Source organism: Anguilla anguilla, chromosome 2 (assembly GCF_013347855.1).
Source record: "Anguilla anguilla isolate fAngAng1 chromosome 2, fAngAng1.pri, whole genome shotgun sequence".
Classification (NCBI taxonomy): domain Eukaryota; kingdom Metazoa; phylum Chordata; class Actinopteri; order Anguilliformes; family Anguillidae; genus Anguilla; species Anguilla anguilla.
In genome coordinates, this window is record NC_049202.1 from 18,488,602 (window position 1) to 18,513,880 (window position 25,279).

General features: G+C 41.9%; 2 protein-coding genes across 3 annotated transcripts in view; one reads left to right on the top strand and one right to left on the bottom strand.

Moving 5' to 3' along the window:
• The window catches only part of LOC118219800 (PDZ domain-containing protein 7-like), a 23,085-nt gene extending 16,748 nt beyond the window's left edge, over nt 1-6,337 (bottom strand). For both annotated transcript variants that reach the window (XM_035403222.1, XM_035403221.1), the window contains exons 1-5: nt 6,218-6,337; nt 4,294-5,170; nt 3,424-3,561; nt 2,220-2,394; nt 1,734-1,910 (exon numbers count right to left, since the gene is read on the bottom strand). In XM_035403222.1, the coding sequence (XP_035259113.1) occupies nt 1,734-1,910; nt 2,220-2,394; nt 3,424-3,561; nt 4,294-4,474 (671 nt within the window). In that variant the 5' untranslated portion in view covers nt 4,475-5,170; nt 6,218-6,337. The remainder of the gene's footprint in view (nt 1-1,733; nt 1,911-2,219; nt 2,395-3,423; nt 3,562-4,293; nt 5,171-6,217) is intronic.
• A 3,852-nt stretch (nt 6,338-10,189) lies between these two features.
• Nucleotides 10,190-24,515, top strand: sfxn3 (sideroflexin 3). The gene is made up of 11 exons (XM_035406042.1): nt 10,190-10,368; nt 12,560-12,761; nt 13,398-13,568; nt 14,108-14,206; nt 15,830-15,905; nt 16,785-16,870; nt 17,407-17,534; nt 18,787-18,836; nt 19,272-19,321; nt 20,422-20,469; nt 20,586-24,515. Exons 2-11 carry the CDS (start codon nt 12,598-12,600, stop codon nt 20,680-20,682), a joined length of 969 nt encoding a protein of 322 aa, XP_035261933.1. The 5' UTR covers nt 10,190-10,368; nt 12,560-12,597; the 3' UTR covers nt 20,683-24,515.
• The last annotated feature ends 764 nt before the right edge of the window (nt 24,516-25,279 follow it).

Below are 25,279 nucleotides of genomic sequence, written 5' to 3' on the forward strand. Positions count from 1 at the left end.
AAGGTGTCAGTAAAATGGGATGTTAAATATGCTGTGTTCTCAGTGAGCAGCTCCTGCATTATGTGGAGATATAGTACCACAGAAGGTTTACAGTGTGACTGACATTATTCATGTTTCTGATACAACTGCTGTTGCAGTGTAGCATAGAAGAAATGCAGTTTAAGCAATGGTGCCAGATGCCTGAATTAATTCCCCCCCAAGAAAACTCCTCGAAACTCCCTTCAATTGACTCCCATACAAATTTCTCACAATTTGTCCCCCTTACCCCCTTTTAAATTCCCTCATTTGTCACTGACTCGCACACATTTTATTATAACACTTTCCCAAGTAAATACATCTGGCAACCTAGTAAATAAGTCTGGCAACCCTGAGCATAAATACAACACAAATGTCAGCACAGATCCCTTGTGAATTATTTCACAAAGTGCAAGTGATTTTCCTGTGGAGGTACACTGCAATGAAAAAAGTATTTGTTTGCTTACAGAAAAACAACCCAAACTTTACAGCTGGGGACATTATTAATGACTCTGTAAATATAACAGGCCACACACAAGCATGCAAGAGACGCTCCAAAAATACATTTTAAAATGGCAAATGGTTCTCTCTTGGATTGGATTAACATCTTTCCCTTTGACAGAAGGAAAATAATGACCATGGTAGATTTTTCACACCATGGGAGTCGGGCGGGCAATGTAATTACAGCCTACAGGCCAGTTTTAAAATCTGTCTGTTTACTCTGGACTGTGCAGCACCCAATCTGATTAAAAGCAATCAGGACAAGAGGAGATTTAATTTGAAATGAATTTGATGAGGACAGTAGACCGCATACTGTCCATACAGACTGCATACTGCCCATACAAACTGCATACTGCCCATACAGACTGCATAATGTCCATACAGACTACATACTATCCACACAGACTGCATACTGTCCATACAGACTGCATAATGTCCATACAGACCACGTACTGTCCACACAGACTGCATACTGTCCATGCAGACCGTATACTGCCCATACAGACCCCACATACTGTCCATACAGAACGCATACTGCCAATACAAACTGCATATTGTCCATACAGACTGCATGCTGCCCATTCAGACCCCATACTGTCCATACAGAACGCATACTGCCCATACAAACTGCATACTGCCCATACAGAACGCATACTGTCCATACAGAATGCATACTGTCCATACAGACTGCCAACTGTCCATACAGACCGCATACTGTCCATACACACCCTATACTGCCCATACAGACTGCATGCAGACCATACAGAATGCATACTGCCCATACAGAATGCATAATGTCCATACAGACTGCATACTGTTCATACAGACCGCATCCTGTCCATACAGACTGCATACTGTCCATACAGACCCTATACTGTCCATACAGACTGCATACTTCCCATACACACCACATACTGTTTATACAGACCGCATACTGTCCATACAGACTGCATACTGTCCATACAGATGCATACTGTCCATACAGATGCATACTGCTCATCTAGATCACATACTGCCCATACAGACTGCATACTGTCCATACAGACAGCATACTGTCCATACAGACCACAAACTGCCCATACAGAATGCATACTGTCCATACAGACCACAAACTGCCCATACAGAATGCATATTGTCCATACAGACAACATACTTCCCATACAGATAGCATACTGTCCATACAGCGATGCTGTAGGCGTCTACCCTGCAGTGCTTACTTGGACACATAGATCCCCAGGCCGAACTCCCTGCCCCCGCGGATGTTGAACCCCAGGCAGTAGTCGTCAGAGGTGGTGTAGAGGTGAATGATCCTGCGGAGGGCGCTGTCTGAGCTGGCCTCAGAGGGGGTGTTCCCGCTCTCCTCCACCACCATCCTGCGATGGATCAGGTCCACCCTGTAAAATAACACATAGACAGGTATAGAACAGTCAATATTGCAGTTACAGCCACTGATTCTGTACTATAAAGAGATACTGTATTTCTGTCCTCTCTAATTCCTTGCTCAAGGAGATCCTGGTCCACGTTTCTAGTGCTACATCATAGATAGAATGTTATAGTTTAATATTCAGGAAGACTCATGCTCTAAGAAAGAAAATCCATTGCAACAGTATTGTTCTCGGTCACACCCATTCATGCATATTCATGAAATCGGTGTGACCTCTAACCTCTGACCCCTGACTCCCTCCAATGAGAGAGCAGCCTACCAGGTGGTCTTCTCCTTAGAGTAGCGGATGCCGGGCACCTTGCCCACCCTCCGGACCACCATGCGGAGGCGGTTGTTGCCTGTCAGGACCTTCACCGCGCTGCTCATGGTGATGCTCTCCAGGCTGATCCCATTCACCTCCACCAGCTTGTCCCCCACGCATAGGCCAGCTTGCTCTGTGGAATAGGAAGAGTCACACATGTGCAGTGCAGCCTGTTCTAAGAACTGAGTCACAAGACGCCACACACAGGAACACAGTAACACAGTCACACACACAAAGACAAATGTATACATGGGCACATTCATACCAAGACCCAGAGTTACACAAGCAGTGGCCCAGACATTCATATATAAACAGAGAAGCAGTCTCAAATGCATCTCTCTCTCTCTCTCTCTCTCTCTCAATTTCAATGTCAAAGTGCTTCATTGGCATGACAAATATAGGCCATGTTGCCAAAAAGGAGGTTACAAAATAAAACTATGCACAATATAGATTATGCTAGATAAAAATGATAGATTAAACGGCTAGATTACAGCAGAAAGTGATGTTATGTGTGTGTGTGTGTGTGCCGGCATGTAGGCTTGTACGTGTGTATTCTATGTGAGCGTGTATGTATGTGCATGGCGTGGTCACTCAGAGTACAGAGTATGGCAAGAGAACACAAATTGTGCTGCTAGTAAGCAGCAATCAATCTTTTCCCTTAATAAAAAGGGTAGCCTATCTGCATCAGGTGTGTTCTTGAAAAGAGGACATTTTTCGATCATTTTCGGGTAGAATTTTTTGCAAATGATGTGCCTGCCAGTTTCTATTGCTAAGTGGTGCTCACTAAGTCTCTCTCTCACTCTCTCTCTCACACACACATGCACTAACACACACCTAAACATAAAAAATGGCAAAAACAGCTATTGACAGCCACAACCCAACAATGAAATTCCAGTCCAGGTGCTGGAACAACGAAGATACATTAGGCCCAATGCAATCTGCTTGATTACAATCCTACAAAACCTGCCGTTCCAGAGGACTCAAAAGAACAGGGTTCTAGAACGCGTGACCTGCACGTCTAGAGAACTCTAAAAATCAGGGTTCTGGAGAAAAGGAAGCAGTTCAGAGAGCCGCACGCAGGACGTCCCGAGAGCAGGCCGCCGTTCCCCCGTGCCCTCGGTCCGAACCCCCGGCGGTTCGCGCGGTCGGCGCCCCCGCTGACCTGCGGAGCTCTCGTCCTCCACCTTGCTGACGAACACGCCGAGGCCGTGCTCCGAGCCCCCGCGCACGCTGAAGCCCAGCCGGCCGTCCGCGCTCTTGTCCACCGTGATCGTGTGGATGTCCTCGCAGTCATCGCCACCTGCACGGGGAGCACCACCCTCACGCGTCACCTTTCACGTGTCTGCATATTGCTTCAGCACAGGGGGAAGTGACCACAAAGAATACTACATATGATTTTTTAAAAAAGATGCTGAACTGGTAGAGATAATATAGACAAAATAATAATTAAAAAAACAGAAAATGAAAGGAATCATATGTAGAACTCAAGCATGGAATCCAAGGACCATTTGACAGAAAAATATATGACATCAATTCATGTAATCTTTAAAACTTTAAACAGATGTACTGCTGCACATAAAATGTTTGCCCATTTAATGCACACAATTTCTTAAATATGGTACAATATGCTTTTGCAGAACAAAAAATGGAAACACTTATCTAAATGCACTTAACAGGGCGGCAGTGCACAACCATTTTAGATTAAACTGACTTGTGGTCAAGTGGTCTGCATGCAATTTAATTTAATGCAAGGACACTATCGTCCTGGATTATGCACTGTTGTTAACATTAGTTCACGAGCTGTCGTGATCTTAGACACCATTGCCTGTGAAACATTAGCTCTCTTTGTTGCTCTCGGAAGTCAAACCAAATACAGCCCAAACAGTGATACGCCACTAAAAGCAGATGATTTACAGTAAATGCAAACAAGTTACTGGGCCAGGACTCTCCAAAGAGATTTCTGGCAAAGGTGTCTGACCTCCACTAGCGTGGCCACGCCCACAGTCGCGCCGCGGCGTCCCCGCAGGCTTACCGTCGACCGGCGAATTGATGAGGATGACCCGGCCCATCGGGGAGGAGGAGCGCATCCGCCGGTGCTGCCTCTGCTGCTTCCTCAGCAGGTTTCGGGCGGCCGTGTGCGCCCCCCCGGCGTGGCCCGCCGAGTGGGAGCCGTTGGTCATCTCTTTACGTCCCAAGCCAGACGAGTGAGCCATGGCGGTGGGGGGCCCTTCCAGCGGCCAATCATCCAAAGCCTAGAGCCCCGGGGCCGATCGAGAGAATGCTCTAGTGGACCTTTGGTCACATGTCCCGCTTTTACCGCTCCAAAGCGAGTCCACTCTACTTCCGCTTCCTCTTTCACTCTACTTCCTTTTCGAATTCCAATCTACTTTCCGGTTACTCTTCCACTCTACTTCCTCCTTTCTCTTCCACTCTACTTCCGCTTCCTCTTCCACTCTACTTCCACTTCCTCTTCCTAAACTTCTTCTTTCTTTGATGGAGGTATTCCGCAAGAAATGAACCCTTCTGCCTCCAAAGTGACTGCTCCACTTGCAAAAAAACCTCAGTGGCGGTTCCTTGGAGCCCACTGCTGACTGCAGTTACAAGTGGCAAGAATTTTAGCCATCATATTATCCTGGTATGGGGAAGCACACATCACTACCATATGCATAACTGAAGACATAAAAGAAGAAACAAAACATTGAATACTAAAGCATCCTTGAGAAGAGCTGGGTGAGAGTTCTGTTAGTGGATGGGAGGAGGGAGGACATGCATTGTGGTCAATGCCCAATCCTGATTTGGAGTAGGTCCTCCCTCCACTGCTGGTTGGACTGCCACATGGCGACTGACCCTTCACCCCCACTGACTGCAGATTAACTCATTCCTGACCATGCTATCTGGCACTCACAGACCTGTAGAGAGACAAATAAAAGGTATTAAACTACGAATTATTATGTGTAGAAGTGAGGTGGAGCCTTTTTTTCCAGCAACCTCACCATTACTAAAAAGAGAAAGAAATTTGAATAACAGATTATATAACTTTTAAAAGATTTTATCCATATATCCAATATATTAGACTTGCAGTTGATTACACAATAACCTGATTATATTTAATTATGTATTCCAGCTTTCCCTATATTATTTCCCTAAAATATGCCAAGAAACCAATTGTTTATTTTTTATTCGTACTTTTTCCGACCATACATTAAAAAAACTAAACAACTTTCTAGGTATCACTTTTTTTAAATATATGAAAAGTTGGAATACATAGTTAAATATAATGAGGCCATCGCCATCACAGTGTAATCAACTGCGAGCCTGATATACTGACGACATCGTGACTACAGAATACTTCCGACATCAAAACTTTTTAACCGTTTAAATGTGAAAAGGTGATCTTTACCAAATAAAACTGTACTGACCCACTTAGATAAGCGAATCACATGCTTCAGAGGGCGTGATACCCAATAGGATAGTATCGCATAACTTCAAACTGTATATGAGCGGAGGCGTCACATCCAAGCGCCACGCTTGAGGTGCTGGTCAGGACCTCGGACAGCGTTGTAGCAACAGGTTCAGTAGACGGGTAGGCTAACTCATGCAATCTACCAACAAAACAGCTCTAGTTAAGCAAACATTAACAACAACCGTTTGCGATAACTTCTGTTAGTCTATTGGCATAAACTCACACACAATTTAATGTTTGACTTTTTAAAAAAAAGTAGGCCTACCATATTAGCTAATTGCTATAAAACGTAGCTGATACAACAAAAAATAACGGGACGACGAGTTGGTAAACACATAAGCAAACGGATAAAATAAACGATGTCTAATTGGGACAATCTAAACATCCTCATATACTCGTTATAATCCTCGTTATTTGTTCTGAAATGAACCACGAAACCCAAAAGTATATCCAGTTTGTACTTTAACCACCCAAGCAAGTTTAAGAACATTACCTGTCTCCATGTTGTGCTGAACTACTACCACTCGAGACAAAGCTATCAGCAGCGCAAACGTCAGGCGAGCTGATTGGTTGTCTTGAATTCGATAGTCACGTTAAAGGAGTCGAGTTCAGCGTCGAAATCGACAATCACTCTTTAAAAAATATTTGGAACAGTACATGCTAGTGTGAAAAGTGATGTAACCCGTGTTCTCCTTTCAAATGCGAATTAGGTATAATATTAAAAGGCAGAAAATGTGTAGCATAGGTGAAGGCACTTAAAATGGACCTCGTCAGCATATTCAACAAGGCATTATTAGCTACAATTATAGCTTGCGTATAAATAAAATGCCGTACGTGAGCATAAGTTCTCTATTTCCTCCACATTCTTCTTATTGGAGATATACCAGACACGTTGATATAAACCTTGATGTAAACAAATATCCAGCACGTGGGAATGGATCACAATGCTTTGGTTTTAGTATGCAAGTTCAGTTTAAAAGTACAGATTGTTGAATAGATACTGGAAGAGGTGTATCAATTAATTCCTTTACCTTTCTTTCATATCTTAAATTACTTAGCATGACAGCCTTAGTATATGGGATAAGGGGATAATTACCTGAAGGTCTATGATGCTTTAATATCAACCACCAAATGTAGTCTTGATCACCCAAAGAACTAATAAAGTACATGTGTTCCTGTGTCTTTGAACTATTTCCATGTATTACAGGCACAAAATACATTGTTTATTACTGCCATTACTATGTGTCAAAAAAGCTGTCTAAAAGGACAATGGTTTATCTAATTTCTCATACATGTGATTGTACTGCCACCCTCTGGTTGAATATATTGAGCCCTGAAAGTTGTAAAATGGCAGAATAAATATTTCATTGTTCAGTTTAAAAGCATTTCTGCCTGTAAAATACTTGTTTTTACATTAAATAGCACATCGAGTGCATATTGCGTATTGGATCCATTCTTTGTAGTCAATGGTTAACGGTAAATACTGCCATCGGCACTTAATTTCCCCACATTTTTTCATACCATATTATTCCCACTTTTCCCTTTTCTTCTATGAATAGAAAATTTGGCTACTTTTTGGCCTTGTGCCACTGTTCCGCCCTCAGACCATCAAGCTTTGCTCTCACAGTCATGTACCACTGTGGGCCTGCCTGAACATTCCAAAACAAGCTATGACTCACTCTCTCCTTTCCGCTCCCGGAAGGCTGCCCAGCCAGCAGCTCAGGTCCAGCTATCCTTTTTACTTCTCTGCCCACTCCCATATGCTTCCATTTAAAATATGGCTTGATTTAACAAATAGAATCAAGACCTGGACCTGAATTATACCGGAACATTCCAGTCATTGTGCTAGAGTAATGAAAATACACGGGAAAGATTACACTGTAGGCTTGCTACAGCATCAAAACAATATGAGTGGGCTGTGCTTACTTCTTCAGTCTCATATTCCCTTCCAGTTATATTAGAAAAAAAGATGGAACTCACTGTAACACTGCTCAGTGAAATACAGTGTGTGCACAGAGTTCCTTCTTTTTTCCTGCTATGATTTCATTTTCTACATTTGTGCCAGCAACAAGACATTTTCGGGTGTGTAGTTTTCACCCCTGATTTTCCTGTTATTGCCATAATTTGCTTTAAAAAAGGTATAAAAGACACTTCCATTGGAGCTCATGCTGTGTTTTTTTTCGTCGTCTGTTGCTGGAAATGTGGCCTAAGAAATGAAAAATGGTGTGCAAATAGAGAGCAGATGGGAAATGACTGTAATGCAGGAAATATGACACATCACAATGAGAACATATGAAAAATTCAGGATAATCAAACCTAAAAAGGGGAAGGAGTTAAAAAAAATGTATATGAATATGGAACTGAAAGTGAAAGAGGCAGTGACTTATAGGAATGTGGTCGGAAGTAGGGTTTATCAAAAATCTTCTTTTTTCCTGCTATGATTTCATTTTCTACATTTGTACCAGCAACAAGACATTTTCGGGTGTGTAGTTTTCACCCCTGATTTTCCTGTTATTGCCATAATTGGCTTTAAAAAAGTTATAAAAGACACTTCTGTTGGAGCTCATGCTCTGTTTTTTTCGTCGTCTGTTGCTGGAAATGTGGCCTAAGAAATGAAAAATGGTGTGCAAATAGAGAGCAGATGGGAAATGACTGTAATGCAGGAAATATGACACATCACAATGAGAACATATGAAATATTCTGGATAATCGAACCTAAAAAGAGGAAGGAGTTAAAGCAATGTATATGAATGTGGAACTGAAAGTGAAAGAGGCAGTGATTTATAGGAATGTGGTCGGAAGTAGGGTTTATCAAAAATGTGGTTTACCTACATAATTGTCTGTGAGTGATTAAATTCCTGACAAGCAGGTTTCATGTCCTGAGGCCTGAGTTGCAATAAAATAGATTCCAGATCTCGGTGAAGCCCTAAATGTTGAGTAAGTTAACAAATCTTGAGTTTCTGAGATTCCTAGTCCTAAAGGAACCTCTGAGAATTGAGTTGTGAGTAACAAGTTTCAAGATATGAATTTCTAAAAATAGATTCCTGGTCTTAAAGGAACCTCTGAGTACCAAGCCATTTTCAAGATATGAGTTTCTAATAAACAGATTCCAGAAATGGTCATTGAAAAAAACAAATTACTCTTAAGTATGTGGATTTCAACCAGGAAGTATAGTGTGTGTGTAGCACAGAAACAAAGTGCACCCGACCTACAATCTTAAAAAATATTATAATGAATTTCCAGTGATATAATATGTTTATTTACAAACAACTAACAAACGAACATCTATTATAAAAGTCATACTGAGGTGGGAAGAACGTCCCCGTAATTAGTTATTTTTATTTAGGGAAAGCCAACGATGTAGGCTAGTGGACGTGTTTTTTTTTTTTTTTTTGTAACAACCACGCTTTATTCCGTAGTTCTAGGTCCTGAACTCACTTCTACTCCCCGCTTGCCAAACAACTTCAGAGACTCAGTAGACACATAAATCCCTGCTGTATTTGGTCAGTATTTCCATGAAAACCTAACTGACTTCTATGGGCATTATACTTGTCTCTCTATTAATATAATCTACAATCATTATTGCTAGATTACTGGAATTTGTTTAGAGTTTCATTGCCATGGCGCTCTCAGTAAAGCTGGAGAAACTTGCAGATGCTGTGACAAGTTTTTTTTTGTAATGGAATGTGTGGTCCATGAGTCATCCTATCCGTTTAAATAAAATCTTGACAAAATGAGTTGTAATGCGAATCCGCTTCGATGTGTGCAAATCGAACGCACAAATGAAGTTAAATTGTTTTCAACTTAACACATAATACTAAACGCTAAAAGTAAACTTTGTGTATTTCCCTTTCGAACAAATCTTTGGATATGAATAGCCTATCGGATCATATATGCAATAACGATCGGTCTACCTGATGAAAAAATAACGTCCGTGAACATTTTTGAACATTTGGTGAAGTCGGGAAAAAAAACCCGGTTACATTTTGTTGAAAGGTGAAAGTTATTTCGCCACGTAGGACGTAGGCTAGTCTAAAACCTGAACCAGAATATATTGGGGTTAACATAGCCCGTTATGTCAAAACGCCTAACCCTAGATTTCCACCTCTCTAGACGTCTAGACTCAACGTTTTTTCTGACTGTGTGTTCCTTTGTACACTTTGGTAAACAAAACAAAAAAATATTGTGGACAGTAAATACGTGGAGTAGATGGTGCATTTCACTGACTAGTACTTTTTGCACACTTTCATTTTCATTTACACGCAAAGATTGAATAAAATGTGTGTTTAGTCTTACATAAACTCGTGTATATGCGCAATTCGGACTCTTCTTTGCGCACATGCAACATCCACAAAGGAAGCGACTACAATATTACGATAAACCAATCATATTTCGTGTTTCACAAGCCAGTGAATGAACAACCCACCCATCAGCCACCAACAGCGAACAAGCTGAAGCTGCGAGGCCAGGTACCGCCTTCTTTAGATGCCTCGCTTCCTCCCAGATCTGACAGCGGGCTGAGTGAGAGCTGCGGGCGTTGGAGCAGAGTGTACCTAGAACCCCCAGTGTAACTTCATAGTACAAAGCTTCCCGGGTGTATTAAGGTGTGCAGATCTTATTTAGTTGCGGTGGACAATATTAAAGGTACGTAGCAGAAATCTCTTCTATTTGGGGAGGAACGTGCGGACAATGTCGTGCTTTGTAAGTCAAAGCTGGCTAGCTAATGCTAGCGAGGAGATAATCCTATGGCACCCATCCATTCGCAGACCATACTGCGGGCACGCGATGTGTTGCTTTTTCGTAGAGCTATATCACGCTGTTGTTTATTTTCTGTCCATTTATAAATAGTTCGCCGTATATATCGCTTGAAAATGGATTGCTAGCGAATGCACATATTTTCTGTGGCCTAATAAGTCGCTACGAGTAATTTAGGCTACTCTTCTGGCAAGGTATTCTATTAGCCTACAAAGTAGTTAGTCAGTCATGTATAATGTAGGCTTCTAATTTCATGTGGATGTCCTTATATTTGAGCAGGAAAAATTAAGTTTCAGTTTCTTTTTGGCATTTGTTTCCCGTGTCATGCACGATCTAGCCCATCGCCAGTGCCCGGCTAGTGGCCATCTGGCATCTCAGCTGTAGCAGATTTAACAGTTTGTTTGCCATCTATGGCACTGTTTTCTCATTAGTGTGTTGTTTTTTCATTACAACGGTTTACTTTAGATGAGCCTTCGTTAAATACCAGGAAACTAAAAAAAGTTTTGCTTTGTCATACAGTAAGCACATGTTAGTATATTGTACATGACCTTGTCGGTTATTTGGAAAAGCAATTCATATGGGAGCAAGGTCTTTTCATCAATGTGAAATTGTTTTAGCAAGTAAAGACTAACCATTAAAACTTCAGTGGTGATGTGTTGTATTTTATTGCCATTAGTTCTTTACTGAGCAGACTTGTTATTCCCAGAACTGAGAGTTTTACATGAACTGTGGGTGCACACAGTAGGCTACCACAATCAAAATATTGGAGTACAAGCCCACCTTTCTAAGGTTGAGAGTCCTGTAGCCCATATGCTATGGTATTGCCCGCAATAATTCAATAACAGAGACTGCAGAATTTTTCATCCATTACTGTTTAATGAAATTCATCAGCTGCTCCATCTTTGTGTTTTTGTTAGTATTAGTCTGAACACCGCTGTAGATACCCAATGAAGAGTAAAAAGTAATTAATATGGAAGTTTTTCCAGTATAACCCAGGATTAAACCTAAATTCTAGGAAGTCACATGTTTGACCGGATTGTGGGAGCTCCTCCCCCTCACATGCCTGGGAAGACCTGCATACCGTCTCCATGGCAACATGGATGTGCACCTGTCAGTCACAAGGCTGTCCGTAAATTGTACTTTCAGACACACAAATAAAAAGCATGCACGCAACCGCAGCTTTAGAGGATAGGCCAGCATTCAAACTTGAAATTTATTATCAAGGTTCCGTTAGGTATCCCCTTGACGGACTCATGTCTGAATATAGCTAGATATGAATGACCTGCTCCAATGTCTGACTATGAGCAGAAGTGGGTAGCGGCTCATGAAATCCCACTTTTACCATTAAAGCGATGGTGTTTAGCATAGGTTTCGCCTTAAAATGTGTTTATACTGTAAAATGAAGATTGAATGTGGGTTTCAAGAGTGTGGGTATCATGCAAAAAGTCCAGCAGAGTATTCCTTCAAGAGCAAAACAGCCCTGTAGCCTTCATTAGTGTCCTTGAATTGGAGGTTCTGATGGTTATTTAATCCCCTCATCAATAATTCTAATGCTATTAATGCAAATAATAATGCCAGTACTTGACCTCTCCTCTCACATAACTGCAGAGAGTCTGGTGTTTGTATATTAGTTCATTGTGAATTTAAGCTGGAAACCTGAAGCTGGTAAAATGTAGCCCTCAGGGTACAGAATGCACAAATCAAACTTGGTGTTGTGGTAAACAGGGTGAAAAACAGGAGGGCTTTTGAGGCAGAGCTAGGCTTAGGCAGGAGAATAATCCCTGATTTTAGCATGTCCCGTTTGAATTTGTCTGAAAAGCTCCCCGTCTGTATCTTTGTCTGTGCGCGTGTGCTTTTGTGTGTGTGCGCGTGCACGCTTGTGTGTGTGTGTTAGTTATCATCAGCATACCTGGTTTATGATAAACCCTTCGAAACGCTGTTTGTTTGTAAAACCACAGATTCCCTGTGTGAGATTTCTCAACGTCTCACGAGTGGCGTGACTCTTAAAAAGTGGACGCGTGATTTAGACAACGGAGAAAAGTGGGGAGGACAAAGCCTTGCTTAATGATTAACATTTCAGTTGTAAGGTAAAATAAGAAGAGGAAGCAGAGGAGGAAGATGTCTGGAGAGCTGTCGCTCGGTATAAACATCAAAGAGGCGCGATGGGACCAGGGGACCTTCATGGGCCGAGCCAAGCACTTCTTCACCGTGACCGACCCCAGGAACGTCCTCCTGTCCAGCGAGACCCTGGAGGATGCACGGGTCACTGTTGAAAACTACAGGTACAGCTGGGGATAGAGGGTGGGGGAAGGTTTGAGGCCGTTTGAGGGTTTTCTCCCCACTGGGAGTTTTTTTTTTACCTTATGTACCTGCTATTTGGGTGTTCAGGCCTGGTGTTTGCTCTGTTTGCTCTTTTTGCTTCGTCTCTTGCTTTGCTACTTCGTAAAGTGTCTTTGTGACAGTTCTCTGTAAAAAGCGCTATACAAATAAAATTGAATTGAATTGAAAATTGAAGGTGATTGGTTATTGCAGGGCTCTTCCAACAAATAGTTTCATGGGGACTAGCTTTTTTAAAAATAAATAGTGTAGGTAGGCAACACATTTCTACTTCTATTTCTGGAACAATGCATGTGTGAGTAGTATGTGATGAACACGATAGACATGTTCTTAAAATATCTATAGCTGTTTATTAGGTTTGCAGTTAACTGTCTAGATGCTGACACTTTTTTCATACACATTAAATTTGTTTTTGTTTGGCCTCTGGCCTAACCTAGCCTTTGGCCTTTAATGGCCCTGTAGTGTGAAAAGGAGTGATTCTAGTGAGTGATCATTGTTCGTGAAGTGCATATCTTTGTATGTGGATTTTAGAGTAGGAGTAGTGACACTAAATGCCTGACTGCTCTATGCAATTTCTTTAGGCTGGGAATAGTGAAGCCCGGCCTGACCGAGGACCAACTGTGGAGGGCCAAGTACATTTATGACTCCGCCTTCCACCCAGACACGGGTGAGAAGATGCTTCTGATTGGTCGAATGTCTGCACAGGTGCCCATGAACATGACCATAACAGGCTGCATGCTGACTTTTTACAGGTATGGTCCCAGAGAATGGTTTGTTAAAACTGTTGTACTTTTTAACCTTTAAAAATATTTTTTAGCTATTTGAAAGTAAATAAATACACAAACATTCTGCAACATAATGACACTTCTTCAGTTACATGCACTTGTATCACAGAGCTGTTCAATGCAATACTGTTCAAGGTGAATTTCTGTAGCGAAGCTGTTGCTAAGGCACTTATTTGCATTTTGTTTTGTTGCACATTCATCAGCCTTACATTTAGTCTATGTCCATTGCCAGTTAATAATCAGACATTAATTCAACGCTTGTGAACACAATCTCAGCCATGTTTACATAGTATAAACCAGACTATATCTGAAATTTTTATTGTAAGACCCACAAAATTACATCATCTTGAATTATTTGGCTACTTATGCTTACAAGGATGTGGCATCCCTCTGTCTTAATCATTCTCCTCTGATTCTCCACCCTTGATTTCTCTCTCTGTATCTCTCTTTTTATCTCTCCATTTCCATCATGCATTCTTTGTCTTGCCCTCCTCCACTCCTTCTAGGACAACCCCGGCGGTGGTGTTCTGGCAGTGGGTGAACCAGTCCTTCAACGCCGTGGTGAACTACACCAACCGCAGTGGAGACGCCCCCATCACCGTCAAGTACGTGCACACCACGCAGCAGCAGAGAAAGGAGAGGTCCCTTCTCGGGTCTGTTTCCGGAGGGCGTGCCCTGCCGCGCTCCGGTTCCAGCTCTGGTATTCTGGCCAGTCCGGTGTTAATGCCTCAGCCGCATGCCTTGGGCGTACAGCTGAGGACGCTGTGTCTCGTGCGCATGATGGCAATCACGTGTGTGTTTTGCGTCCATTTTGTAAACAGTGGGAAAGTGACCCACGTGAGAAGGTGCTGAAATTATAAAGTGTGCGTTACCAGAGATAACTCCACAATGCGACCATTGCAGTACATGTTAGAATTTCTGAGGTATATGCCTGAGGTGTACATTTCCTACTGCTGGGTTAAGATTTTAAGAATCTGAAGGGTATGTTCTTTAAGCTTCGGTCACTCTGTGTTTACATGTGTGCTTCATTGCAAGCGCTCAGTGTTTGATTTCGTTCATCTTCTTAGTATAAAGGTTATGGTATTAAGATTATTATTAATCTTGTATTAAGATTATGGATCAAGGTATTAATGTGATACTTCATCAATGTAATTTGAATCAAACAGAGCAATATGTTGGTCATTGCATTGCATCTCACCTGGTGCAGTTTTTTGCAGGCAGAAGGCAGGCTTTGACCTGAGGTAATGCTGTTACTCAATGAGACGGGGACAGCCCTGCCGACTGGAGCACTCCCTGCCTGTGCCGGGCTGTGGCTGATTATGTGCACCCGCGTCTAGCTCACTGCCGCTGTCGGCGAAGGCGTGACTTTTACTCGATGCCAGCCGATAAACTGGAAACCAGAGCTTTAGTGGGGCTAGCCCATCAGCGGTGTCAGAGTTTGTCGCCAGAAAACATTCTGGAACCTTGACTTTCTGCAATCCCTGTCTCATTTGTCTGTTGATGAGATAGGAAGCCTGACAGGAAGATCAGGGTAATGCCCTGTGTGTGTGTGTGTGTGCGTGCGTGTGTGTGTGCGTGTGTGTTTATGAAGTAACACTTGCCTGAAAGTTGGTCAGAAAATGTTCCCGTATTTGGTTTATATGATTGTGTGTATCATGCATACGTGCGTGTGTTTGTGTATGATGTATGACAGTATGGCACTGATGTTTGTAAGATTGTGCATGTGATGCTAAGGAAGTAATAGTCAGACTAGCTAAAAAAAGGAGTCTGGCTGTAGCTCCTCTACTGTTACCACCGATTATTATTAGAATATGCTGTCTGTCACAACGGGTCCTCGGATCTTCAGGAAAGGGTTTCCTTTGTGTCCCACTGCCTACTTAAAAACCGAGGGTGATCAAGCACTCTCACTGCAGGCCCCAAAGTTATGGAACGCTCTACCAGAGAGTCTCAGGACTAAAACACGATTGACCTGTTTTACTTGGGTTATTTGTGGCTTACTCTGTGCTTGCACTTTAATTCATCTTTATTTTATGTGATCATTTATTGCTATATATTTTCTCTATTATCTCAATAGGACTTTGAATGGCACTATGAGAAGCACTGTGTAAATAAGAATAATCAATAGGATAATCAAGATGATGATGATGATTATTATGTTAACATGTTTATCTGTGTGTATGTATAATATATGATAGTAAGGCAGTAATGTTTGCCTGTGTGTGTTGCAGTCAGCTGGGTGCTGCCTATGTCAGCGCCACCACTGGAGCTGTGGTCACAGCCCTGGGGCTCAAGTCCCTCACCAAGGTACCAGCACATGTTAGTTACACACGACACGCTGCCTGCAGCCGCAGCGTCACGCGCAACGTTGTCACATTGTTGCAGTAACGCTGTGGAAATGTTCCCAAGCGGTCATGCCTGGCTTGCTCATGGGTGCTGTGCCTTTTTCTGCGTAGATGAGGAAGAGTGTGCATCTGACTTGTAGCTTTCTCCCGGCAATGCTGACATGTAGTGGATGTATTGGGGCTGAGCTCCTTTTAATGGTATATTGCCCTTATAGTCGTAACGCAAACGCCATGTTTGGCGACATTCCCCAGCGTTGCTGAAGTGTGGAAGTGGCGTGAAGACTGCGGTGTGTTTACACGCAACATGGCTTTTGTGTTGGTACTCCTCCAGCTATACTGTCCCTCTAATGTGATGAGCTGTGCTTAAATTCTGAAAGCAGTGTCACAATGTGGCTATTCTGCTCAATAAAACAAGCACTGAGATACTGCAGGTGGCATTGTGGTTTGCGGTTAAGAGAATAGCCTTTTAGACTCCAGCAGAGCATAAATGCTTGACAACGTCCCCCAAATACATTTGGCACAAATAGAAACAAAACAAAGTAACCCTCCGACTGCTTTTGAAGGGATGTAGGCATAGATTCAATTCAATTCACCTTTGTCTTTGTCTTTAACTTGGAAATGAATAAAAGTGTTTTTAGTGCACTTTGTTTTGTGCAATCACATTTTATTCTTTAATTACTAAACTTACCAAGTTGCCTTGGGGGAAAAAACATTTTCATTTCCTTGCCAATCAAATGACAATTACTTATTGAATCCAGGCCACAATATTAAGACATCTGTCATAATGTAGATTGGTATGTTGCTTTGAAACCGCATGTCCATGTGATTCTCTCCCATCCAGCACCTGCCTGCCATCATTGCTCGATTCGTCCCCTTCGCCGCTGTGGCAGCAGCCAACTGTATCAACATCCCCTTCATGAGACAGAGGTGAGAGCATTATGAATATTTTTAAATAATATACATTTACAGTTATGCTTTGTTTTGACTGTATTACAGTCAGTAATAAGTGAACAATCTTTGTTTTCTGTAACGTCGTTTGAATAGCTCATGTCAAAGCAATTTATAAGATTAGAAAGACCAACAGTAGAAAAGGTAGAAAGTAACATGCAAAACACTCAAATTCACAATATGTAAACATTGATTGAAAATATTTTGTATTTGTTCTGTTGTGCTTTTAACCTTATTGCATGCACTGTGTTGAAAGTTAATCTGGATATCTTGAAAATAAATAATAAAAATCTACGCATAAATCCTGCAAAATACATACATAGGTTCACCTTTCTCCGGCCACAGCTGTAAGCACAGGGAACTTGTTCAGTGGTAGGAGTTTACAGCTCGAGTCTGGAGGAGCGCAGGCGGTTCTGGTCCAGTTGCAGAGCTGTGTGGGAGATCGCAGTGGTCAGTTTGTTATAGTGGTCAATTTATTATAGTGGTCAGTTTTTTTCCCTCTCCTCCTCTCCCAGGGAGCTGAAGCACGGCATACCTGTGACAGACGAGAGCGGAAACCGGCTGGGCGATTCCACCATTGCCGCCAGGCAGGCGATCGTCCAGGTGGTGGTGTCTCGGATCGGCATGGCGGTGCCGGCCATGGGTGAGAGATCGCCCCCTGCTGGCTTGGAGGCCACGCTTTCCCCGTCTTGGAATACAGGATTGTGATGGCATTGCATCAGATTGATTCTGTTACTGGCCCATTAACACGGTCTGCTCAGTTAAATAGTGCAACTTTTCCACAGGTTTTGTTTTGTTTTGGTGTGAAAGGGTTTATGTGAAATCAGTCTTTTGTATTCTCTTGTTGTTTTGGTTTTGGTCAAGCGCAACGGTTCACAGGGCTGGTTTTGTCACTTTTTCAGGGTTAGCCTGATGCTGTGAACTTTGTTTTCGACCACAACTGCAAGGTTTCCTTTTCACTCTGGGCAACGTTTTGGGTTTTTTTTTCTTCTCCCCAGTTGTTTGTTTTTTGTACTTTAATGATGGAAATGTTTGTACCCGCAAAGGTCTTTGTCAGGTAAGCCCGATTCCCCATACCTGTTAAAGACCTTTGTAGGTTTACACAAATTGGTCACCATTACGTTCTTTTCTGGGACCATTTAATACAGGGTGTGGGTGTCTTGTTTCTTCAGCAGTCTGAAGGAGCTCCTTAGCTATTGAAAAAGCACAGCCAGTGTAAAAAAGGCTGTGGGTAGGACATTATCGACATGAGTAGGAAAGGAGCCAGGCAGCAAAGCAACATTGCTGTAGTTAGTAAGTGTATGCTATACTGAGCTGAAATAAACAACCCTGTTGTGCGGGAAAGGAATGCAACGTAATGGAGATCAGCTGTCTCTGCACCCAATAGCATGCCTCGCTCTGCTGCTGATGTCATCCTCAGGCCATTTTTGCTCCATTTTGTTTAATTCATGAAGGGTTGTGTTGCAGTGAGCGCACGCTTAGTAATGCCAGTAATTAGCTATAGTGGCCCGTGTCTCCGCCCACCGATCGCAGGCGGGGTACCGCTGTGCCTCCTGGGAAATAACTGCCGCGAGCCACGTTGTGCACGCTGGCCTTTGTGCTCTGCTTGTATCCGTGTACTGCCGTTTTGGCTAGCTTTATACGCTGGTGTCAGGTTTACATGTCTGTCAGTCTTCACGCCCGGGTGACCAGACAAGTATTGTAACCGGAGTCCTTCTGGTCCGTCCAATAGAGAGAGCAACAGTCGGGGGAGGTGGCTTCAATGAGAGCTCCTGTGGTGGTGGTATTATTAGAAGTGTGTCATCAGTGAGCGTGGGATGTCAACAGATCCCCCCCCCCCCAGTTAAGGGACAACATTTTAATTAAAATGAATTCTGTTCTGTTCTACTCCAAAGCTATCCCTCCTGTCATCATGAACGCTCTGGAAAAGAAAGCCTTCATGAAGGTGAGCTGTGGCCAGTGAACACTGCTTTCTGACTTCCTCTTTCTGTCCGCAGCAGGAATGGACCAAGAACTGATCAATATCGCTTCATTTATTAAATATATTGTATTAATATAGATATTATATATGATATAGAAGTTGTGATGATTATTACTATGTGTCATAGTGTTTGCAAGTTGCCAATGATTCATCAGACAAACATTGTCTTATATCATACTAATGCACTCATAATGCCAAGCTATTGTCTTTAAGAGAAACATTACATTGTATCAGTTGCCACTTTGGGTGATCTGCTTGTGCGTGCAAAGAATGTATTTCCTGTAGTGGTAACAGAAACAAGATATTTAGAATACAGGGGTGAAGGGTCAGGGTTGAAAGTTGAAGATGTAAAATAAGCCAGCACCTAGCTTTGACGGTCTCTTTCATTGTGTGTTTCAGCGGTTCCCTGTGCTCAACGCACCTGTCCAGGTGGGGCTGGTGGGATTCTGGTAAGTGTAGTACACACTAAACACACACGTGAGCCTGCTGTCTGTTTGTGCTCTTGAAAAGGAGACAGTCAAGGACTTCAGCGGGAGCCATACAACATAAGCTAGCAGAGTCGTGACCATGAGCTCCCTGAAAGAAACTTCTGAACTATAGGCTACACAAGGCGGCAAATCAGATGGCAGATTGGGAGGCTACGAAAAACGCTGCAGTACAAGGAGTAAAAGGCTGTCTTAGGCCTCAGAGTCTGTAGTTGACTCTGTATGTTGAATGTACAGTGGAACCTCTGTGATGTGAACACATGGAGCCTTTTCAGACCTGAAAGTTCTGCAAGGGACACAGAAATAGACCGGTTTTAAGAATTTGATTCACTCAATGGAATTTTTACTTTCACTGAAGTAGCCTTATTTATTATATGTCCCATATTTGACAGCTGAAAATTTTAGTTAGTTCATAACCAATAATCTGTTCAGTGAAAATTGGGATTTCACTGGAACATCATTTTTTTCTACATTGTGTGATCAGCTTGATGTCTTTGGCCTCTGTTTGAAACTGTTTAATTTTGTTCTGACCCTACCTTTATAGCAAACATTGTTGACCTTGCTGCTGTACCTTGTGTTCCTTTGCAGTAGTACTAAAACATAGGCGCCTCTGTCTAATTTCAATAGTATTGAGTTTTTATCAGTGGAAAGCATTACTTTTTAGCATCTTTGATAAAAAGGAGCTTGATAAGTCAAAATTGCATTTTTTTCTTCCAGTTTCATACCATGTTTGCTTGACTGATACATTTGTACCTAGCATCTTGTTCTGAGCTTCTACTGTTCTTGTTCCACTATTTTTTTTCTCAGTGAATTCATGGTGCAGTTTGTCTTTGTATGCTAAGAATATAACTTGGATTTGTGTTTACAGTTACACAGTCTCTGTTAGTGTATCCAGTGTACAGTCTTCATTTCATATTGTTGTTCGCTGTCATCTGTGTCTTCGCGTGATCAGTAACAAGTTTATGTTAGTGTGTTCAGTTCACAGTCTGTTCGCGTGTTCAGTAAACAGTCTGTCTCTCATTGTGTTCACTCTCTCATTTATTCTACCTCCTCCTCTCCCTCAGCCTGGTGTTTGCCACCCCTCTGTGCTGTGCTCTGTTCCCGCAGAAGAGGTAAGGGTTTACACCTGCCACTCATATTATCTGGTTTGGGCTCAACCCTTACATTATCCAATCATGTGACTTTCCTCTTTTACCCTCCCCTCCCCTGCCGCGCCCCCCTCCCACAGCTCCATGAAGGTCAGCAGCCTGGAGCCAGAACTGCAGGAGAGTATCAGGAAGAACAGCCCTCACACCACCAAGGTGTTCTTCAACAAGGGCCTCTAGGGGCATGGACTGGGTGGAGCTGGGGAATGAGATGGGTGGTGGGGGTGGTCATGTGATTTATATTACTGCCTAATCCCTCAAGAGAATGTATGGGCGCTAGACCAGGGAGCTGGGGGGTGGGGGATTCAGAGCTGAGGCGGAGGGGGTGTGGCCCTAAGCCTGACCAAGCACAACCATGTTGGTTTATTGGGCACAATTGTAAAGGACAAATACCTATGGACTTATTAACGCAGGCCTGGATTCAATCAACAGTTGCCCTTAACTTTGACTCGCTGCACAAGTAAATGCAAATGTTACAGTTTTTCTTCAGAAACTCAGTTTGGTGAGTTAGTTTTACTAATTTCTTGACTCGCCAGACCACGCGAAGAAAAATAATAATTCCTGCTCTTAACTGACAGTCAAAGTTAAAAACAAATGTTGATTGAATTCAGGCCTCAGTGTGTCCGCTTCCCAAACCCAGTCCTTATCCCACTGTTGTGGACTCCCGGTCATCTTGGGCTAATGGCATAGCTGAGGCTTGAACCTGCGATGTTGTGGTTGCTGGGGCCAGCTTGCGTTTGTGGCAAGTACCTTTACTCACTGAACCACGTGAGGAAGGCTTGAAAAGGCTTGGTAAACCAAACACTATCAGGGTTTTATACTCTCATGGATCAACCTTAGGTGTAGCAGAATTTAGTAAAGAGAAACCGCTAGTGAGATGATGTGTGTGTCACACCTGTAAAGCCACAGATGTTTTGACTCGGTGTTAGTGAATCACTCGGATAGGACTCATGAAGGAATAATATAGGACTCAAATTGGACTCTCATTGGATTCACATAATTCTCATGTAATTCATATCACTGTATGATATTACCGGGCTATGCATAACCTATTGGGGCAGTGGTTCTCAGCCCTGGTCCTTCAGTACCTCCGTGTACCTTTCTTACAATCCCATGATTAGCTAAGGTGAATGAAAAACTAAGGAAACAGAAGCAAGTGTTTCTTTTTTTTTTTTACAGACTTTAACACATGGTTTGTTTGGCTGTTTACCATTCGCTTTAGCTTTGAACTCAATTTCCACAAATGGTTCTGTTTTAATTACCAGATGTCCACTTTTAGCATTTAGTCCTTCACTGACTGCAGCTGTAGATCTACCAACTAAACTGTAAACTCTTCCATAAAGAGTCTTTGCCACATCATATTGCAGAAAATAACGGCATTAGTTAGTGTGAGAATTGATCTGACTGATTGAATGTCCTGAAACAAGACCTTAAATTATTATTGAATTCATACTTTGTTACAGGAATGTCTTTCTGAAATGATGGCCTGCATTCAAGTCAACTAACTTTTTACTTACAATTACAATTAAACAGAAGTATTACACATTTTCTTCACAAATAAAAAAATAGTTTTAGTGACAGCTGAAATGGTCAAACTATGTTTGAGATGAATCTTTTTGTTTTTAATTGTTAGTCAGCCTTAAGGACAATTGCTGATTGATTCTCAGCCAGTAGTGCCATTAAGAGGATAAATCATGCCTCATTAGACATTAACAGCTTCAATTAAAAATAAAGAACAGCCCTTGATACTTCAGGAATTGTATTAAGGTCTGAATGAAAACGGCATACACGTGGATACGGCAGAACCAGGGCTGAGAACCGCATTCTAAATGCATACCAGGGTCATGGGTTTCTTTCTTCCTTTTGAGGAAAAGGGAATGTTTATTCCTTTTTTTTCTTTGTTTTGGTGCATCCGTGCCAACGATTGGATGTGCATAGTTCTATTTTTTCCTCACCCATACATTTTCCTTGCCTTAATGATGGGTGATTATGAACAGTGCAGTGTCTGACACTTTTTTGCACGTCTTGGAAGGACCCTCGTTATTTTCTTCTTTGCATGATTATGAAAAATGCAGTATGTCTCTATGTGCTTTGGAGGATTTACAGAGCAACCTTATTCTGTGTGGTACTGGTCTGGCATATCTCCCAGCCTCATTCCTATGTTCCCCTGGCATACGTCCATGTGACACTGGGGAAAACAGGCATTTTCTTAGTTGGACAACTTCTGAAAATATTCAGAGCTTGGTTTTGTCATTCCAGACACAGTAAACAGTATGTTACAGCCATGATAGTAATGAGAGAGCAAACATAATATTTCTACGTCCCAGCAGAAAAAACTGCTTTTAAGACTGATAAACAAAGATTAGTGGATTGTCAGACTAAGCTCGGAGTACAAGTTACAGTTACATTTCAGCCACAGTAAACAATATGTTACAGCCTTGATAGTAATGAGAGAGCAAACATAATATTTCTACGTCCCAACAGAAAAAAACTGCATTTAAGACTGATAAACAAAGATTAGTGGATTGTCAGACTAAGCTCGGAGTACAAGTTACAGTTACATTTCAGCCACAGTAAACAATATGTTACAGCCTTGATAGTAATGAGAGAGCAAACATAATATTTCTACGTCCCAACAGAAAAAAACTGCATTTAAGACTGATAAACAAAGATTAGTGGATTGTCAGACTAAGCTCGGAGTACAAGTTACAGCAGAGAAAGTAGAACAAAAAAAACGAATACCATCGCCAATGCTACGGTCTACCCCACCTCCATCTCCCCTTATGCCAAATATATACGTATATGGAGCTTTTATGTTCAAAATTTGGTGTTTGTAACGATTATATATGTATTGTAAACGGACCTCTGGTTCTGTTATCACAGTAACGTTATTCAGTGTAGTAGAGCATTCCATGGTAATGTTTAGAACAGTACAGTAAACAGTAAAAAAACAAGGTGTATTACTTTCTTTGACCACCAGGAGGGAGCATGCACAGGTTTCTGAAAAAGCATTTGACCAGGGACTCCCAAACCCCATCCAGGAGGGACCCATGTGTATGTTGGTTTTTGTTACAGATAACGTCTTTATCAATTAAATTAAATTAAAGCTGATAAAGTCAGAACATTTTTCCTTAAACGTAAGTGAAAAAATATACACTCTTTATGGAGTCATTTTCCACATTTAAGAAAATAAAAGCATTTGTTGATTTTATTTCAATGATTTTAGAATGTAACAGAATAGAGTCAATCCTTCAACAGATATTAAGTCTCTATTTAAGAATAATTAACAGCTTGCTACAGTCCATGGATTGAAATTGTGGTTGGAACAAAAAAACAGCAAACACAGTGGTTTCTGGGAACCTCTGCTTTAGACCTGTGCAGTTACAAGTAGGAAATAGCCATGCGACATTGTGAATGTGAGGCTGGATGTGAATTGACAATGATTTTGATATTAATCCCAGGAGAAATATGTGGTTGGAACTACCAAGCGTACACCAAGTCAGTGGCCCTTACAAGACGGTTCTCAAATGTGAACCAGGCAGACCACACCCACTCGTGAAATTTCTCATTGTTGGAGATCAGGTGGTATAACTACTGGGCTACTGTGGGTTAAAGACACATGCACACTATGAACTGGCCTTAGTGCATTGTTTTATTTACAGAATGTGTCAGAGAAACACTTAGTAATGTTGTCCAACCAAACATTTTCCCAAAACATCCATTTTATCTCCAGCTTCCTTCTAAGCTTTTTCCAAAACTGCCACTTCTTTAAAATATTGAACACATTGAAAGATATGACTGCGCTGCTTTATGTATGGGTTACCTGTGGCATATTTTACAGGTTATTGAACGCACACGCACACCCACACAGACTGAAATTGAAAAACGGTGTTCAGTTGAATCATTGTGTTGGTGCTCAGCAATTAACAGTCATTTCCTTTTGTATGTAAGTGGAAGGTTAGTTACAGCTCTTTAAAATGTATGAATCAAATAAAATTGAAGTGTATACAGTTTTTAATGTTTCTTCATTATGCATTTTTTCATAGCCCACTTCCAATGAAATACAATGGAGTTCAGTCATTACCATTGTCTGCTTGTACACTTCACCACTGACGCCTTTGCCACAGGACATTCCACTAGAACTGGTATGTCAGTGTTGAGTACAGAAAGCACATTCATGCCGTGAAAAGTTAATATTGGTGACTCTCAGCAAGTTACAGAAGCTGGTCTAAATGCCAAGAATGTGTATGCCATGTGATGTATGAATAACCACAGACTGCCACACCCAGCCTGACAGAGAACATCTAAGCAAAACTTGAGTCTTTGTCAATTTTAGCATAGTGTGTGTGTGTGTGTGTGTGTTTATGACTGCAAACAATTCTCTGTTTCAGCAGAGGGTCCATTTTTATTCAATTTTGAAATGTAAAAGGTTTGGTCTACCTGTGTATGACTGAAAATGTAAACAAACGGCTATGCCACTTTTAGCCAAGTTCTGTGACGGGCAATGTAAAAGAAGTGTACAAGGACCGTATGAGTTACTCTGGTTATGCTAAACACTACTGGTCACATATCTGAGAACAGTTGAGTCTGCTTCAACTGGGTCGACTGCAGTGAGCTTAACAATGACACCCACCCATAAGGAGGAAGAAACCAGCCACAGACCTCCATTTGAAAGCTGAGGGAAGAGCAGACTTATAAATGTAAGAACTTTTGACATGCACTAACAGAAACAGGCTACATACGCATTTATGCCATGAGCCAATCACTGTCCAATAGC

Excerpts from the sequence above, each read along its gene's own strand:
- sfxn3 (XM_035406042.1), top strand. The coding sequence starts at position 12,598 with ATGTCTGGAGAGCTGTCGCTCGGTATAAACATCAAAGAGGCGCGATGG. Across the intron at positions 16,871-17,406 it reads ATCCCCTTCATGAGACAGAG|GGAGCTGAAGCACGGCATAC; the intron begins GTGAGAGCATTA and ends CTCCTCTCCCAG. Across the intron at positions 19,322-20,421 it reads GTGGGGCTGGTGGGATTCTG|CCTGGTGTTTGCCACCCCTC; the intron begins GTAAGTGTAGTA and ends CCTCTCCCTCAG.